Raw genomic sequence first — 17,826 nt, 5'->3', positions numbered from 1 at the left:
CGCCAATGAAATGAATAAATGAATGACTAAAACAGTGCTACAGAGAAAACAACACTGGGCAGTGTAAGTCTCTTTCTACAGTAAAGATTTATCTGTTTTTTATTTCTCCAGCTATTTGATTTATTGGTGTGTATGGGCTGGGGGATACTATAGGACAATTGGGAGAAATGGTGGCCTTTGTCTTTCCACTTGGACTGTTGGGAGGGGGTGGTTGCTGAAGGTGAGTTAATTTCCCATTTCCATGCATGCACAGCCTTCATGTGCTTTTTTTGGGAGTGGGGTGTGTCTGCCTTCCTCTCCTGTAAATTTGTTTGCCCAGGAGAGCCTTTGGAAAGTTGGGAGGAGGTGGTGGATTGTTGTTCCAATCCAGTTTTTGTTCCCCTTTCTAAGGCTGCAATCCTAATCCAATTTACCTGGGAGTAAGTCTCCATGGACATACTTCTATTTATTTATTAGATTTATATCCCACCCTTCCTCCCAGTAGGAGCCCAGGGCAGCTAAGATTACACTATGAGATTGTGATCTGCCTGACTAATAATTGTGGTATTCTTTTTAGATCTCTGGCTGCATCAGTAAAGTTTACAGTGCAGTCCTATATATAAAAAATAAGCCTGGGTTGATAACTGGCCTAAGCCAAGAAGTGAGCAAAATCAATGAGTTAACTGGATTTAAAATGTTACACTGCACATGCTCAGAGGATCTTTTGTAGCCCATGAAAGCTTATCTAACTTATATTTTTGTAGGCTGTCATGCATGAGGGTGCGGTGGCAGGCAAGGTGAGGGAATGAGTGAAGCAAAGATGGTAGATAGGTGAAAGCAGGAGGTGGGTGAGTGTGGGGGAGCTGGCAGACGAACAAGCAGTAGCAATAATGCAGGAGGATGTTAAGCAGTTGTGGTGAGGCGGTGATGGCAACCTGGGCAGGTGGGAGGCCTGTAAGCTGCCTAAACGTGGTGGCAGTGGGTGCCGGGGGGTGGGCATTTTGGGAGAGGTTTGCGTGTGTATGTGTGCTTGAGAATCCCCGTGTATGTGTTTGGGAGTGCCTGGTGTGTGTGTGTGTGTGTGGTGCCTGGGAGTCTCTGGATATGTTTGTATGTGTGTGTTTGGGAGTCCCTCTGTGTGTGTGCACACGCGCATTTGGGAGCACCTGTGTCTGGGAGTCCTGGGGTTGGGAGATTGTGTGTGTATGTATGTATGGGGGGGGAGTTGGCACACAGACTGTGCAGGGGCAAAGCCCCTAGTATCATAATAAATTTGTTAGTCTTGAAGATAGTACAAGACTTATCTTGTGGCACCTTATTTCATAGGAAAGGGGAGGCCTATTCTGGAAACTGCATGGGGGCTTTTTTTTAGGTGGGGTTTCTTCATGATTACAAACCTCTTTACAATCAGCCTTGTTGGAGGGGAGATATTTCTGCATTTCTTATTCCCAACGCATCTGCCGATGCCAATCTGGCAGGGTTGAATCAATCACCCACGTCCTGCTACACTGTTCATATTATAAGGACATTCATTCTTTTTATATTGCTCCAATTTTAAAAAATGTAGCAGGTTGATCTGATACATTTTATACCTCCTCCCTTCTCTCAGATTTGAGAAATGAAATAACTTTTAAAGTGGCAAAGTTTTTTGCTACTTTGCTTTATCGCTTTAGCATGTACTTACTATAAGGAAACAGATGTTTAATGCATCTTAACTTTAGCATACCAGGTTTTATTTTTTTAAGTTTGTTCATATACGAGTTATATAATTTAACTTGTTTACTTGTTTATATGTAATTCTTCTGCCTTTCTGTGTTTAAATATTTGTATCTGTATCACTGGTCAATGACCACAAACAATAAAGATGAAGATTACAGACCTGCACTCCCACCCCTCCCCCAATTCAAAACCAGGGACAAGCAGGCTGGAAATAGATTTCTTTTTATTTTGATTACTCCTTATTTATCAGTATTACATTTATATCCACTCCACCTTTCTTCCAAGGAGCTCCAGGTAGCATTCATAGGTCTCCTTTCCTCCATGTTATCCTCACAACAACCCTGTGGGGTAGATTAGCCTGACAGCCAGTAACTGGCCCTAGGTCACACAGTGAGTTTCACAAATGAGTGGTGATTTTAACCCTGGTCTCCCAGATCTAAGTCCACTGAATTTTCCTGCAATTTATTTCACATTTTGGAAAGATGTAGAAATGACTAAGCTGGTGTTGATGGGTAATATTTTCCCATAGATCTAGAAATGTATGTTGTTCCTTCTAAACAGTCCTGTGTGGCACCATTCAGACTAATATCCTGTATATACATACCAGGGAACAATCCCCATGGAATTCAGTGAGGGCTTACCTCTGAGTAATGAACAGTTATTGTGGTGTGAGTGCACACTAGAAATGGTGACAGCAGGGACCCTTCTGAACCAGAGTAAGACATTTTTCAGTTTAGTTATGTGCTGCTTGTACAACAGTAATGCTTAAGCGTCTACTGTATCTTTGCATGCCCCACCAGGTCTTATATATCCAGTTGATCAATGCACTGTGCTAGTGATGGTCTCCTACAGATACCATTTCATCAGGGGGTCCATTCCGCACAACATAGGAAGTGGACCTTTAGTGTAGTGGCACCTACCCTTTGGAATTCACTCCCCCTAAGTATTGGACAGGTGCCATCTCTGTTACCTTTTCAGTGCCTACTGAAGACTTTCCTCTTTCAACAAGCTTTTAAGTAGAGACCTTACCCTGGTCTGGGTCTGTGTTAATTGGGACTGAAGGTATAGCCTGAAACTGAATTTATTTCCCCTCTTTAGAGTTTTACATCTTTAGCCCCCTTTTAATATCACTCTCCTAGATTTCTTAACTGTATTTTATGTATTTTTATCTATTTTAATGTTTTTGTGTTTTTATTGTGTATGATTTTATTGTGAGCCGCCCTGAGTGCCATATTTTAGGGTAGAAGGGCGGGATAGAAATATTTTACATAAATTGTTTAAAGATGTTTTTAAACTTTTTTAAAAAAATTTTTTTTGAGATATTTTATTAGAGTTTTGTCCCTTGTTTGCTGTCCTGGGATCCTTCTGGGATAGAAATTTAATAAACAATAATAATAATAAATAGTAGGCACCAACCAGCACTGCCTTTCATTGGAAGTGCAAGAACTGAATCGAGGATCTTACATGCTTGTCCTCCATCACTGAGCTATTTGCCTACAACTGCTCTGCCTAGGATAATATAATTATGTTATTTGCTTTATCCACTTTTTAATCAATTCACTGATAAATTGCTGAATTACATTGATCTATATTTTGTTGACAGTGACACCGATATGCAGTTAAATCCTGCCAGTCAAGATTTTTTTTGGTTACTTTTCTAAAACAAACATGATTCTGTGGAGCTCTTTATAATACAGCAATATGTGGTCAAAATGAAAATTATCACACATACTGTACAGATGTACATCTAATGCAAAATATTTGTGATACCATTGGTCAAGTACTGACAAAGTACTTTTAATGATACAGTATATGGAACTAAGAATCATTCTATCTCCCCATTTTATCAGCATTATTGTTTAAGAAGCCATTGCTAAAAAGTAATTGACGAAAGTAAGGCTCACTATAGAGGCCACTGAGAATTGCTCTCTAAGTAGATGGCACATTCTTTTAAATGTTAGTATTTGTATATAATATACAGTTTTGCCAAATTGGCTTTCTAAGTTCTCACTTTGGCAAATTGCCTTGGGTCAGGACATTTAAAAAATAAATAACTAGGGAGATTTCCACTTGATGGGAATGCATGTGAACATGTTAGAGATATAGGCAGAAATATTTGACCAGACTTTTCCAGTAATTTGGGGAAGTGGGTGGGGCGAAAGGGCTGCCATTTAATCGCAGTATTTTCAGAGGGGTTATGTATTATTTGTGTCGGGGGGCTATGCATTATGATGAGAGGTGGCAGAGGGTATTCTCCATTTTTTCTTTAAACAGAAGACACATTGCTGCCACTTGTGATTTCCATGCCATACAATGTGGCTGGTTGCCAACTGCAGCTCCACTGCTATTGCTTGATGTTGCAGCAAAGCTTTGTTTTATTTAAATAAAGATAAAGGAGAAAATCCACTGCTGCTCTTATAATAGGCAGCCCCCCAGACCCAGAAAATAAATTAGAATTCTCCTCTCCCTTGTGAAAGCGGCCAGCCTCCCAATGACAGAAAATGTATCCATAAAGAGGTGGTGTAGTTCTTCTTCCCAGTTGTACTATCTTTACCTTCCTTTCTCTCTGCCCCTGCTCCTCCTCTCTCCATCCATTGAGACTCTTCCCTCCTTCTGCTTTCCTTCTTCTGTACCCTGGCCTCAGGCTCCTGCCTCCTCCACTTCTTCCTGAAGCCCCTCTCTATTTGACCATCTTAATGATCTGTCAACCAAGTTCTCCAGACTTTGGAGAATGAACATTTGGGAGTGTTCTCCTAAGTGCAGTTTCCCCAATCATAGACTATTATCTCCCTCCATGTCAACTTTCAATGTTTCTTTTGCTTGCACTAGTAAAGCAATTCAGGAACAGAAGGGAAAGAGATAGACAAATAGACCTACAATGGCACAGGACATTATTATAGAAAAATTAGAGTGGTTTAAGAACAAAAACAGAAGTATCATTGATGTCCATGTCAAAGACTTCCTAAACATATCCAGACCAATTGCTGCTGGTGTGGTAGAATTGGTGCGGTAGAGGGCAATAGGTCTGCCCTCTTTGGCCTTCCCAAATCATAGGACTAAGTCATATCATTTATAGAAGACAGCCGAATAGTGAGAGATTAGGTGACTCTCACAATGTTCAGAAAGAGTTAATTGCCTTTCAGCTTCTGAAAAAATAATAGGATGCAACTGTTAAGAGGTAGCACACCTGATTTTGCAACTTCTTCAATAGGACGTTTGGTGACATGAGCCATGAATCCAACAATGGAGAAGATAACAAAACCGGCAAACATGCTGGTGCAAGAGTTTATGCAGCACACTATGATGGAATCCCTGAAAGATAAGTAAGTAAGTAAGTAAGTAAGTAAGAAAGTAAGTAAGTAAGTAAGTAAGTAAGTAAGTAAGTAAGTAAGTAAGTAAGTAAGAAAGAAAGAAAGAAAGAAAGAAAGAAAGAAAGAAAGAAAGAAAGAAAGAAAGAAAGAAAGAAAGAAAGAAAGAAAGAAAGAAAGAAAGAAAGAAGGAAGGAAGGAAAGAAGGAAGGAAGGAAAGAAAGAAAGAAAGAAAGAAAGAAAGAAAGAAAGAAAGAAAGAAAGAAAGAAAGAAAGAAAGAAAGAAAGAAAGAAAGAAAGAAAGGAAAGAGGATAGTAACTGTACTAAGTCAGGTTTTTAATAGCTGTTCTGTTGACATGGCAGATTGTTTAATGCTTAAAGACACAGGATTGTATATTTAAAATAAACTTTTTTTTAAAAAAAATCAGTGTACTATAGTTAGCTGTTCTCCATGTGAAAAACAACTTATTCCTTGGTCTGTCCTTATTAAGAGTTGTATCTGTTCAGTATGGGAAAGTACCCAGTTCACATCACATTGATGTGTGGTGGCTGAATGAATCTCACCAAGGAATAACCATTGTATTGATGTATCCAAAAGCAACCTTGCTTTCCTAGACATTCTGAGTCTCAGGAGCTTGTATGGAGGGTCATGGCTGACATTACAAGTGGGGATCTGCAACAAAATATTGCAGTGAATTCATAGCTCCTAAGAATATTGCTCCTGTTCAGAGTTCCAGCTATTCTTGCATGGCTGTTCATGACTCCCAGGAAGAAGGGAAGGTTTCAGGATGATGGAAAAGGGATAATTTAATCTTTCTTAATCTCCTGAAAGCTTCCCCTGCTATGCTATATGCTAAAAGTTGCCAGATCCAACCAGAATGCTTTATAGCTATATAGCTTGAAGGAAGGGATTGCAGAGAGGGAGGTGTGTGGAAACTAAGGTCAAAGTTATCATTTTTCCTTTCCTTCCTCATAAAACATCTTACATTTAGTGCAGGAGGAAAGTATTTTTAACCTTGTGACATACTTCCCTGCATGTCCTTCACTTGCATACTATAAGATGAGGAGCAGAAGCAGACCAATTTGCAGAATGTTGAAGCTTTCAGTTGGGGGTGGGACAAATATGGAGGACAGTTTAGGGTCTCAAGAAGAAATTTGTCCTCCGTATTTGTCCGCACCCCCAGCTGAAACCTTCAACATTCTGCAGATCTTGGTAAAAGCCAGTGAATGCAAGCCTTTGTTGTGATTTTTTTTTAAAAAAATGTAGAATCTACTACTATATTTTTGAGCGGTCTCATTTTGCTGCAAAACTGATAGGCACCAGATCATCCAAGTGAAGTATTAAGAAGGAATGATGGTGTCCGCTTTGCATCTCATCAGTACCTCGCCTCGAACAATACATCTGTCACTCTAGCATGGAAGCAGTCCAGTCAATCCTACATGCCCTTTAGACAGAGCTTGGAAAAGTTACTTTTTTGAACTACAACTCCCATCAGCCCAATCCAGTGGCCATGCTAGCTGGGGCTGATGGGAGTTGTAGTTCAAAAAAGTAACTTTTCCAAGCTCTGCCTTTAGACAAGTGGACAAAATAATTTCCTTTGGGCTTCTGAGGGCTTCTGTTTGTGCGCTGTGAATTGTATCAAGCTTGTAGGGAGCCTTGTAAAGAATAGTACCTGCTTTACCTGTAAACATTGTTGTTGAAAGGGTTGTAACTTCCAAGAGCAATCAATGAGCCAAGACCCAAACCATAGGAGAAAAAGATCTGTGTGGCAGCATCCAGCCATACCTATAAGATTATGATTGGTGGATTATATACAGTTTCAAATAGGTGATAATAAGCAATAAATGCATAATGAATACATAGTGCCAATAAGAGTAATATTGCTAATAATATGATTATTCAGTTAAAAGCCTGAATGCTTACCTCAGAGTCAGAGAGCTTCTCAAATTTAGGAGTTACATAGAATAAAATGCCTTCTTTTGCTCCAGGTAATGTAACTCCACGGAAGAACAAGATGAGCAACATGACATATGGATATGTGGCAGAGAAGTATACTACCTGATAAAAAGAATTAAATGCATAGTATTAGAAACAATTACCATGTTGAGATCTCTCCGAGTTTAACATTGGGCATAAGGAATACAGTGGGAAAGAAATGCAGTGATGATGTACAAATCTGAAATCTGATACTAGAGATTGGTAACCTCAGGCCTGGGGGCTAAATGAAGCCCTCAAGGCCTCTCTGTTTGGCTCTTGGGGCTCTCCCCAGGCCATACCCACTCCCCAGCCACACCTTATACCAGCCCTGCTTTGCATCCCTTTAGTGTTTTTGCCAGGCTGGACTGTGTCCTTGAATTCTGACAATATTTCTTGCTTTGCTAGATGGGGGATGGAGGGGGTGTGCAAGTGTGTGTGTAGAAATTAGCTTACTGAGCAAAGGTCAATTTCCCATTGATTGCTCTGGCCACTTTTGCCTCTAGTCTCACCCACCACTGGTGTGTGGCTCCCAAGTTTGCTAATAAGGGAATGTGGCCCTCAGGCTCAAAAAGACCCCTAGATAGATGTAATAGTACAGTATTCTGCTCTTTCTTCTTGCCATGTTAAGCTCAGGCTTGCAGAATTCACTACTTACTAAACAGCTCTATAATCTGTTCTCTCATGTACTGCTTGTCCCTTCAATCTCAATTCTGCTCTTAATCACTTTTAAAAGCCTACTTTCATAATAATATCACCCAAATAATTAAAAGTTCAATTTGTACAAAATGGATAGGATTTCAATATAATTTACAGTAAAAAACAACAAAGTATCTTGTGGCATCTTAAAATCTGACACATTTTATTCAAGCCCATAAAAACATACGACATAATAAAATTTGATAGTATTTATGGTGCCAGAAGACTCTTTGTGGGTTTGGCTGCAACAGACTAGCTCTGCTATGCCTCGGGGTATAGAGGTATCCAAAGGGGTTAAAAAGACACCAGCATTTATAGTATATAGTATACCTCATGGAAGGATGCACCAGCAAGACTAGTCTATCTTGATAAATAAATCTTTAAAATACCGTGCTGATTCAGAGTACCATGTATAGGTTTTCAGAACGTACTCTTACCTTTCCTGTCCAGCCTACCCCCTTCCAGATGCAGAAATACACTAAAATCCAGGCAATTGCTAGAGTAATTGCTAATGGCCAACGGATCGGGCCTGGTTTTTCCAATCCATCTGACATTTGGTGCATATTGCGTCTAAAATCAAAGAGGAAATGTATAAACTTCTCTAATTTAACTGGCTGTGCATATATAGTAAGAGATTAACTACACATATTCACGGGAATGAGAAAAAGATGTTTTCAGCTTACTCCCAGAATTCCAAAACAGCACTTGTCATGTTGGTAGTATTTGTTATACTGTAATTTGAGAAACAGTGGTCAGTGTTCCAGGGGTTATCACAGTGGCTCCATGGAAGAGTCTAATTAAAAAGGAAGGGAGGACGAGGAGGGATGAGGATAGACGGGGGAAAAAATCAACATTTTAAAAAGTCATCATAACCTCAGGTATATCCTGCGTTTCTAGAAATAATAGTCAGTGTGAAAACTAATCTGGTTTCAATTTTTCAGCGCATTAATCTTCCTCAGGGTTCATGTCTGCTATAAATTGGACTTGTTTATTGTACAACCACAAGAGTGGCTATATACTATAGCCAGCATGGATTTTTCACATTCTGCCATGTTACATTGAAAATACCCCCATGCCATTCTGCTTCCCATAAATTCATTTCAAAACAAAATCTTACAAAACATATAGTCCTGAACTCAGAAATGCTTGTGTAACAACCATCTAGGTTTTCATGACAATACACAAAACACTCAGAAAGAATCCAGAGTTCAAAGTCTAAAACAAGAGAAAAAAATATCCAGAGCCCTGTTGGACTTTTTCTGTCAGTAGTCTCATAATCTGCTGAAACTAATTAAAAATCAGCCATCTTCACAAAGTACCTGTAATCCTATTACTGACCTTGCCCCATTCTCTGACCTTCATCTTCTGCAGTTTAAAATGCCTGGCTGATTTTTAATTAATTTAAGAAAATTAACACTGGAGTCTTATGATAGCGCAGGTATGCTTGGTAAGAAGAACCAACTGTCAGTGTTCTAAAACGCAGACTCACAGTTGTTTGGCTTAGCTAATCAGGGGGCCACACCCACAGCAGACATTTTTTCCACTTTAAACAGCCATGGTGTCTCACAAAGAAGGAGACTGGGAAGTGTAATTTGTGAAGGGTGCTGAGAGTTGTTAGGAGACTCCTATTCCCCTGACAGAGCTCAGTGGCCAGGATGGTTTAACAGTCAGCCCCTCTTCCCAGAGAATTCTGACCTCCCCCACCATAATTACAAATCCGCTTGAACTCAATAAGAATTCAAATGATCAAACCTGCCCTCCCCTCTTCCTCTCTCCTATCCCCTCCTCTCCCCTTTTCCCCCTTCTCCTCTCCCTTCTCTTCTGCTCTCCCCTCCTCCTCACCTCCCCATTCCAGCCCTCCTTTCACCTATTCTAAGCATGATTGCATGGGAGTAAATCCCATTGAACTCAATAAGCATGCAAATTATCAAACCTGCCCCCCTTTTCTCTTCCTCCCTTATGGTCAGTTTCACATATCCTAAGCATGATTGCATAGGAGTAAAACCCACTGAACTGAACAGGCATGCAAATGATAAATCCATTCTCAGCAAACTTGCAAAATCCCATTTCTTACCTCCCAGATTAAACAACAGAGAAATTCACTAATAGGCAAAAAAACCCCTTGCGGTTGAAGATAGCATAGTGGGGAGGAGAGCCTGGCTGGTAGTCCAGAGTCTGTGAGTTTAAATCCCCGCTCGTATCTCCTGGGTGTAAAGGGCCAGCTAAAGATCACCCCCACAGTGAGTGGCTCAGGGGTTACATGCCCTGCCACCTGTGCAGCCGTGGGCAAGCTGCAAAGTCCCAAGGAGCCCAGTTGCCCCCCAGCTGGCAGTTGCGGACAAGGAAGGGGCCGGCTTGTGCAGCTGTGGCAAGCTGAGCAGACCCTAGCCAGCTGGGGAGGACGAGCCTCAGAGGGAGGCAATGGTAAACCCCCTCTGAATACCACTTACAATGAAAACCCTATTTGTAGGGTAGTCATAAGTCGGGATCGACTTGAAGGCAGTCCATTTCCATTTTCCATAGCAAACTGCTATTTCTATCAAATTTTTAAAAAGAGGGGAAATTGGGCAGCTATAGTGAATGCACTAGGGCAGCAGGAGACCTGACCTCCTCTTTGAGATATTGTACCACCCTACAAATCTATAAAAATGCAAACACAATTTGGGTTGATCTTTCACAGTCCAATCCACTTCTTCTGTAGCTTGGAAGAATTGGGCAATATGTGCCTGTGAGCATATGATGAGTGGTGGCTCCTTGGGTAATGTTTTCCTTAAATGAAATGAAAATAAAAACTAATGCATAGTTTGAATTGCAGTTAGTGAAAGCTACATCATTTATATGCCAAGACATCAGGCAGGGTAAAGCAGGCAGATATGTAATGGTTGAGAGAATGGTGTTTGAAAGACAACTCACTTTGGTTTGAATTTATGGGCCACACAATTCTCAGGGCAGGATTTACAAAATATTGTCTGAGCAGTTTGAAAATTTTGCTGTGGGTGATCTTATATTAGGGGTATAAATTCACGTTTAGATAGACAACTGGGAAATAATTTCATTGGAAACCTCCATAAGAGTTTTCACAAATTAACAGAGGACGGAATCCTGGAGATATTTGAACAGCAGAGAATGAGACTACACCTTTTACTTGTTATTACAAAATTCTTATTCTGGAATTGACTATCTAGTGTCCCCAGCTTTAATAGGTCAAATTAAAGTGAACCTATGATTTGTGCAAATCATGGCCCAATTGGTAATTATAGATGCATCGTGGTCTCTCTATATCTATATATATGTCAGCATTATAACGTCCCAGGTTTTAGTATTGTTAGAAAAGGAGGCAGGAGCAGTTAAATCATTTTTCGTCCACCTGCCTAGGGTAGCCTGGTGAAAAAGAGAAAAAGACTGCTGCTGGATCTTTAATAGTTGGTAGAAGGGGGAATTTCAGACTATGCAACTTATCATACAAAGATGAGTCCTATTTTCTTTTGCATCTTGCCATCCTACACCAATCTCTGTCTCTTTTCTCCCTTCTAGGTTGCCAATTATGCTAGTCATGGTGAAACATTGTTGCCACAAGTGCAATATGATATAACATTATACACTTCAATAATCATTCTGGGTTTTTTTCCATTTCCAAATTTTTGTTATGTTTAGATGTTACTTTTCTACAAGAGTTTTCCTAACACCTACAGGCCACTGCTAGAAACAATATTTTCTATGGTGATATTTGGAGAATACTAACAACCAATTGGATCTGGCCAGACCCACTGTAGACAACAGAATAGACTGGCTATTATAGTCAAGACTAGTGAACTCAGACAGAATATAACAACTGGAGCTGACCTTATAAATGAATACATACCACGACATTTTCAAAAAATTAGTTCAGCTTATCACACTGAACTGTAATGAGGGTTTTTAAAACAAGAGAAGAAAGATCACTTACTGTGGTGAAAGAGTTATATAAGTAATATATAGCCCAGGAAATAATAACAATGTAATAAATATTAAGCCAGAAGGACAGGACAGCAGCAGCTAGTCCCACACCTGTCAGGAGGAAAAAACAAAACCAACGTGTTAAGATGACTCATGTTCTTAGCAGCAGAGCTTTGGAATATAAACATTAGTAAAACAGTAACATTTAGAAGAGTTTAACCTCAAATGAGATAGAATTGCTGTGTTTTCTTACATTTATACTAAGATGATAATCATGATCATGACCATTCATGACAGAGTAATGTCCGAATGAGCTGTAGTTTTGAGTTAAGAGTTTGAAACCTTAATGAGGGTTGCATAGTGGTGTGTGAAACTGCACCTTCTGTTTATGCTTCTGTTAAGTTAGATAGCCCATTTTTTATGGGCAGGGAACAACTATAGGAAGGGGGGGACAGAAATCACAAGAAGGGTGGCTGTGTTCATTAGAAGCCAGCAAATTCAGGTTGTTAGACAACAGAAAGTGGGTGCATCTTTAGATACTGGTCTTCTGTTGCCAAATGAAATAGCTTTAGTTGCCAAATGAACGCTTAGCCATTCTACAGCTGGAAAATAACATACAGTGAAACAGATGATGACAATAACACATTGCAACATTGAAAATATTCAAGGGATCTATATGGAAAGAAAGAAGATAAAGAATGGAGACCCAAGAGTGGGTTTAAATTCCTGCTCAGATAGACAAGACTTTCCAAGACTACCTGGTTATTCCTCTCTCTCTCTCTCTCTCTCTCTCTCTCTCTCACACACACACACACACACACACACACACATTTCCTCTGGTTTCTTGTACAAATGTAGAAGACAAAATTGTAAAGTACTTTAAACATTAGAAGTGCCATATAAATGTCAATAAATAAATAAATAAATAATTAGTTGAATGCAAACTAAGTTAGCTGAACTTAGGCAGTGTTCAATACTAGTCCTACTCAGAGTAGACACACTGAAGTTAACAGATATGACTAACTTGTGTGTGTGTGTTATGTGCCTTCAAGTCGATTATGACTTATGGCGACCCTATGAATCAGCGACCTCCAGTAGCATCTGTTGTAAACCACTCTAGGTTCTTTAATTTCAATGGGTTTACCCTGAGTAAGACTTAGCTGAACTTAATGGAACCAAGTTTTAACTTGATTTCAATAGGAGTAAATTTCAACCAACTTTATCTGTAACCAATTCTATGATTATTAAGCCTAACTAGAATTCAGGGGGTGGTTTCTTCATCTGAAATTAATAGGTATCCCTGAGGAAAGGATCAGTTCTCCCTTGTTTCAGGAGATCATGCTATCACTCCACAAATCTGGCCAGATCCAGAAAAGAAGGAGAGGAAACAGTGCCTTCAAAACATTTTAACAACATGGTGTTTGCTGGAGAGATAAGATGTAAAAATTGTACCTAGACAGTGACAAGCTGCAGCTACTCATCAACAGACATGCAGAGATGTCTTTGATCAGATCTTATAAGAAATAATACATTGATCAAAGGGAATTATATAGCCACAAGAGTGGCTGTATACTATAGCCAGCATGGATTTTTCACATTCCGCCAGGTTAAACTGACATACCTCCCATGCCATTCTGCTGTTTCCATAAGCTGATTTCAAAACAAAATCTTACAAAACTTCTAGTCCTGAACTCAGAAATGCTTGCTTAACAATCCTCTAAGTTTTCATGGTGATACACAAAACACTCAGAGAGAATCCAGAGTTCAAAGTATAAACCATGAGGGGGAAAATATCCAGAGCCCTATTGGACTTTTTTGTCAGTCATCTCATAATTTGTTGAAATTAATTACAAATCAGCCATGTTCAAAGAGTACCTATAATCCTATTACTGACCTTGCCCAATACTCTGACCTTCATCTTCCGCAGTCTAAAAGTTAAAAAAAAAATGCATGGCTGATTTTTAGTTAATTTAAGAAATTTAACTTTGGAGTCTATGATAGCGCAGCCATGCTCAGTAACAACCGTTAGTATTCTAAAACCAGACTAACAGCTATTTGGCATGACTAATCAGGGAGCCACACCCACACCAGATATTTATTCCACTTTAAACAGTCCAGGTTTCCGCCAAAGAATCCTGAGAAGTATAGTTTGTGAAGGGTGCTGAGAGTTGTTAGGAGACTCCTATTCCCTTGACAGAGCTCCAGTGGCCAGAGTGGTTTTACTCTTGTAGTCAGCTCCTCTTGTGGTAATGGAAAAAATTTAAAGACAATTTGGGTTGGTCTTTCACAGTCCAATCCACTTCCTGTGTAGCTTTGGAAGAATTTGGTAACATGCGCCTCTGAGCGTATGGTGACTGGTGGCAACACCTGCAATCAGGACTGCATCTCCTAAGATGAAGAGTTGAATTTTTGTATGTTTGTTGGTGTTCTTACTTTGCTTCTTTCCTGTGTTACTACTGTTTCTAGAGAGAATCTAATCTAGAAAAGTATATTTCTCTAATTATTCATTCTAGAAATCTGTGAAATTTATTTTTATTAATTTCAAAGCCTTTTCACTGATCAGAATCATATGATGGTGAAGACAGCCTTTTGTGTTTCAAACTGAAAGTTGTATCTATTTGGGGTGCATTAATAGTTGAATCTGAAACTGCAGTTTTATGTAAAATTAGACTTATGTTGCTACTTAGGCAACGAATCTAGCTGTTGGAAAAAACAAACTTGGCCTGCCCAAGATACATGCTTTCAGCCTGCTGTGCTTAAACCATTCCACTTAAGAGTGGACATGGTCAATTAAAAACAGAGAGCACTCCTAGAAATTTGCTAGAATATATTTCACCTCCCACTGTTTTATCTTGTGCAAACTGAGACACTCCTCATGTCCACTGGAGACTATTCTGCAGAAAAGTCAGCGCCATTATTCCACAATTGTTTTTGGAGGGTTTTTTTTAGTGTAAATTATGCCAAGTGTTGTTGTGCTTGTTATTATGCCAAGCATTGCTGTAAGTGTGTTCTGTATTCATAGAAACAAAAGCAAAAGAAAATGATTTACTAGAGGAAACTTCACTAAAATTGCAAAGTAAATCAAAGATATTTAAAGTAATTATTTCAATTATCTACTGTCTCAATATTGTTGCTTCCTTCCTGCTAAAACAAGATCAGCACAGCACATGCCTTGTTTTGGTTATTTGGGCTAACTGCACGTGTTGCCATCACTCACTCAGTATAATATCTCAGATAGGAGGTCAGGTCTCCTGCTCCCCTTGTGCATTCACTATAGCTGCCCAATTTCCCTGCTTTTTAAAGTTTGATTGAAATATCTGCTGGCTTTTGGTACATTCTTAAATTGCAAGGGGTTTTTTTGCCTATTAGTGAATATATACTAAAGTATGGAGCGTGATGGTATTATGTAGTTTGAAAGGCTGAAGCTGTTGAAAATTGTACTAATGTGGTATGCAATGTGATGATGGAAATACAACACTTATTCTTGTAATTGTTCATAACTAACTTAACTTAATTTATTTTTTAGCTTTCAATTTATACCAGGCTGTTTTACTGTTTAATATGTATGCTTTTTACTGACCTTTGTAATTTTATTGTATTTTACTCTATGCTGTGCACCGCCCTGAGAGCCTTTTGGCTGTGGGCGGTATAGAAATCGAAATAAATAAATAAAAATAATAAAATAAACTAAGAAAAAAGAATCTTATTTATTTTGTTTCTTTAAACTTTGGAATGGGTATTCTTTCAATCGTGGCATCTGAGATCTCAGTTTCAGAGGTACTTAAATGTTGTTTTATTATTTCTTTTACAACAGACATTTATGAATTTGGTGGATAGTTTCATATGCTTGCATAACTTTGAATTTCTAGTCTAGAAAAAATGGACACATTAAATTGCATTTAATTCAATACTACCTTTGAACATTGGAGCAAGCTTCCAAACTCCAAGACCTCCTATGGACGTGTATTGGCCAAGCGAACATTCCAAAAGAAATAGGGGAACTCCAGCAAAAAATAAAGTGAGGAAATATGGAATCAGGAATGCGCCTAAAGGGATACAAAAAATGAACAATTAAAATCAAATTCACATGTTTCATTAAGTAAGTTACATTAATTTGCCTGTAAGTGCAGCAGAAGTGTTGCTCTTAAAATCTGTAGTATTTGCCTACTTCTACTAGTTATGGAGTGTTATCTCTAATGAAAATTACTAGAGGCTAAGCTTCTTTAAGTTTAGAAGATGGGCTAAAACAATGGGCATCATCAAGCCTAAGTTAAGCACTTTTCAGTTCCGCTGATTTTTGTCTGAGACATTGTCAGGGTCAGACCACTTAGCTCCAGCAATTATAAGATAGGTCTCCCTTGATACCATTGCCCTAAGCGTATGCATGCCATCTCTAAGCATATGCTTTTTCTACTGTGCAGTATGAGTTTGAGTCACATGCTACAAACAGTGCTTGTATATGAGTTTCTGTGATTGTTTTTGAGTGGAGTAGATGAGAGCAGACACCCTTCACCAACAGATGGGAACACAAAATACATATATTTCTTGCAGCATACACATTTGTTCTATACTGCAACGATGTTTAAAAATACCAGAGAGCACCAAAAGTGGATTGTCATCCTTCAGTGAAGAAACCTCTTATTGTAGCCAAGGCATCTAGTGTGCAATTGCAGAAATCATCTGTTGTAAAATTTATTTAGCAAATATTACCAAAAAGCATTGTGCATTTCCAAAATGCATTTCTAAGCTTTGTTAACAACTGTAACCTGCTCTCATGTGTCCCTTCTCTGCTGCTGATTTTGTAAGATTAACAGGAAGTAATGGATTCTAAACAAAAATATTTAGCATTTAATTATGTAAACTGAAATATGTACCTCCTCCATTTTTTCCACAAAGGTATGGAAACCGCCACACATTCCCTAAGCCAATTGCATAACCAACACAGGACATAAGAAAGTCAAATTTTCCTTTCCAAGTGTCTCTGTCTGGAATATCTCCTTTTTTCTTCTGCACCTTCACTACCAGTGTCTTAGGCTTATCATTGGTGATTGAGGCATCACTGAGTTCTGTGGAGATCTGTCCATCAGCTACTTTTGTTCCATTGGTTGCCATGTCTCTAGGTTTAGATGGAGAGGCTCTCGCAGCTGGACGAGAAATGTCAGCACCAGTCCACGTGGACAGCAGCTTTGCGGCTGTTGACTACCAAACTAAAGACTGATGGGGTTGTCAAATTAACAACAGAGATGATGCTTGAACGTGTTTGGATTTTAACAGGTACCTTGTAATAGCAGTCAGTATTAATCTGTAAAACAAGATTAGGAGACATTTTATTGGTGCTTATATGGACATTAATCACAAGCAGTTAGATTCAAAGCCTTCTAGTAATTTGAATATTATCCTTGGTTCAGACTATGCCTGTGATTCAAAAGCCGCCATGAGATGACATTTCTTATCTAAATATGGGAGACTTTCATGGAGTGAATGGGAGTTTAACTGTTGACCTTCATGAAAACTCAACAATTCACAAAACAAATAAGGCACAAGGAGAGATGCACAAATCTATGTTTTTCAAAACACATCTTTTAGAGTTAGACTCAGATTTTCAAAGTTTATTCAGAAGAAATGCCTGCAGCAATAATAAAAGCAGCAATAATAAAAACAAGGCACCTATTAACACTCTATTTTATGAAATTGAATCCTGGCAAGATGGACGCTGTGTGGCGAGCAGTTTTCAAGTTCAGGAAATAGGGCAGTTGCCTGTTCTTGATGAGGTTTGCACTCTTTTTGAAGGAGCAGGTACACAGCTTGAGAGTAATCCTAGATAAATTGCTACAACTAGAGGCACAGGTGTTCTCAGTGACCAGGATTGCTTTCTTTCAGCTCTGGTTGGTGAGATAGCTATGGCCATTCCTGGGCACAGATAGTTTGGCCATAGTGGTGCAGGTATTGGTAACCTCTAGACAGGAGTACTGTAATGTATACTACATTGGGCTACCCTTGAGGGTGGCTCAGAAATTGCTGCTAGTGCAGAATTTGGCTGGAACAGATCTGTATCAGCATATTACTGGAAACTCTGTAATGGCTAGTAGTATTTTATCAAGCTAAATTCAATATTACTGTAAAGATAGAAACATACTCACTGTTCTGCTAATGCCAGTGCATCTCCTCCTCTCTCTACTGAAAGGGGGGACACCCAACACTAGTCAAAC

The 17,826-nt window shown here is 39.1% G+C and overlaps 1 protein-coding gene across 1 annotated transcript in view; it reads right to left on the bottom strand.

The window, feature by feature from the left end:
• SLC6A1 (solute carrier family 6 member 1) overlaps positions 1–16,729 on the bottom strand; it is a 30,509-nt gene extending 13,780 nt beyond the window's left edge. Inside the window, exons 1-8 of the mRNA XM_061621992.1 lie at positions 16,492–16,729; positions 15,532–15,663; positions 11,628–11,728; positions 8,365–8,474; positions 8,119–8,251; positions 6,932–7,066; positions 6,690–6,793; positions 4,886–5,010 (exon numbers count right to left, since the gene is read on the bottom strand). Of these exons, the coding sequence (XP_061477976.1) occupies positions 4,886–5,010; positions 6,690–6,793; positions 6,932–7,066; positions 8,119–8,251; positions 8,365–8,474; positions 11,628–11,728; positions 15,532–15,663; positions 16,492–16,729 (1,078 nt within the window). The remainder of the gene's footprint in view (positions 1–4,885; positions 5,011–6,689; positions 6,794–6,931; positions 7,067–8,118; positions 8,252–8,364; positions 8,475–11,627; positions 11,729–15,531; positions 15,664–16,491) is intronic.
• Positions 16,730–17,826: the final 1,097 nt, after the last annotated feature.

Source organism: Rhineura floridana, chromosome 3 (assembly GCF_030035675.1).
Source record: "Rhineura floridana isolate rRhiFlo1 chromosome 3, rRhiFlo1.hap2, whole genome shotgun sequence".
Lineage (NCBI taxonomy): Eukaryota > Metazoa > Chordata > Lepidosauria > Squamata > Rhineuridae > Rhineura > Rhineura floridana.
The sequence above is the reverse complement of the archived record's forward strand: the minus strand, read 5'-3'. Positions and strand labels throughout refer to the sequence as shown.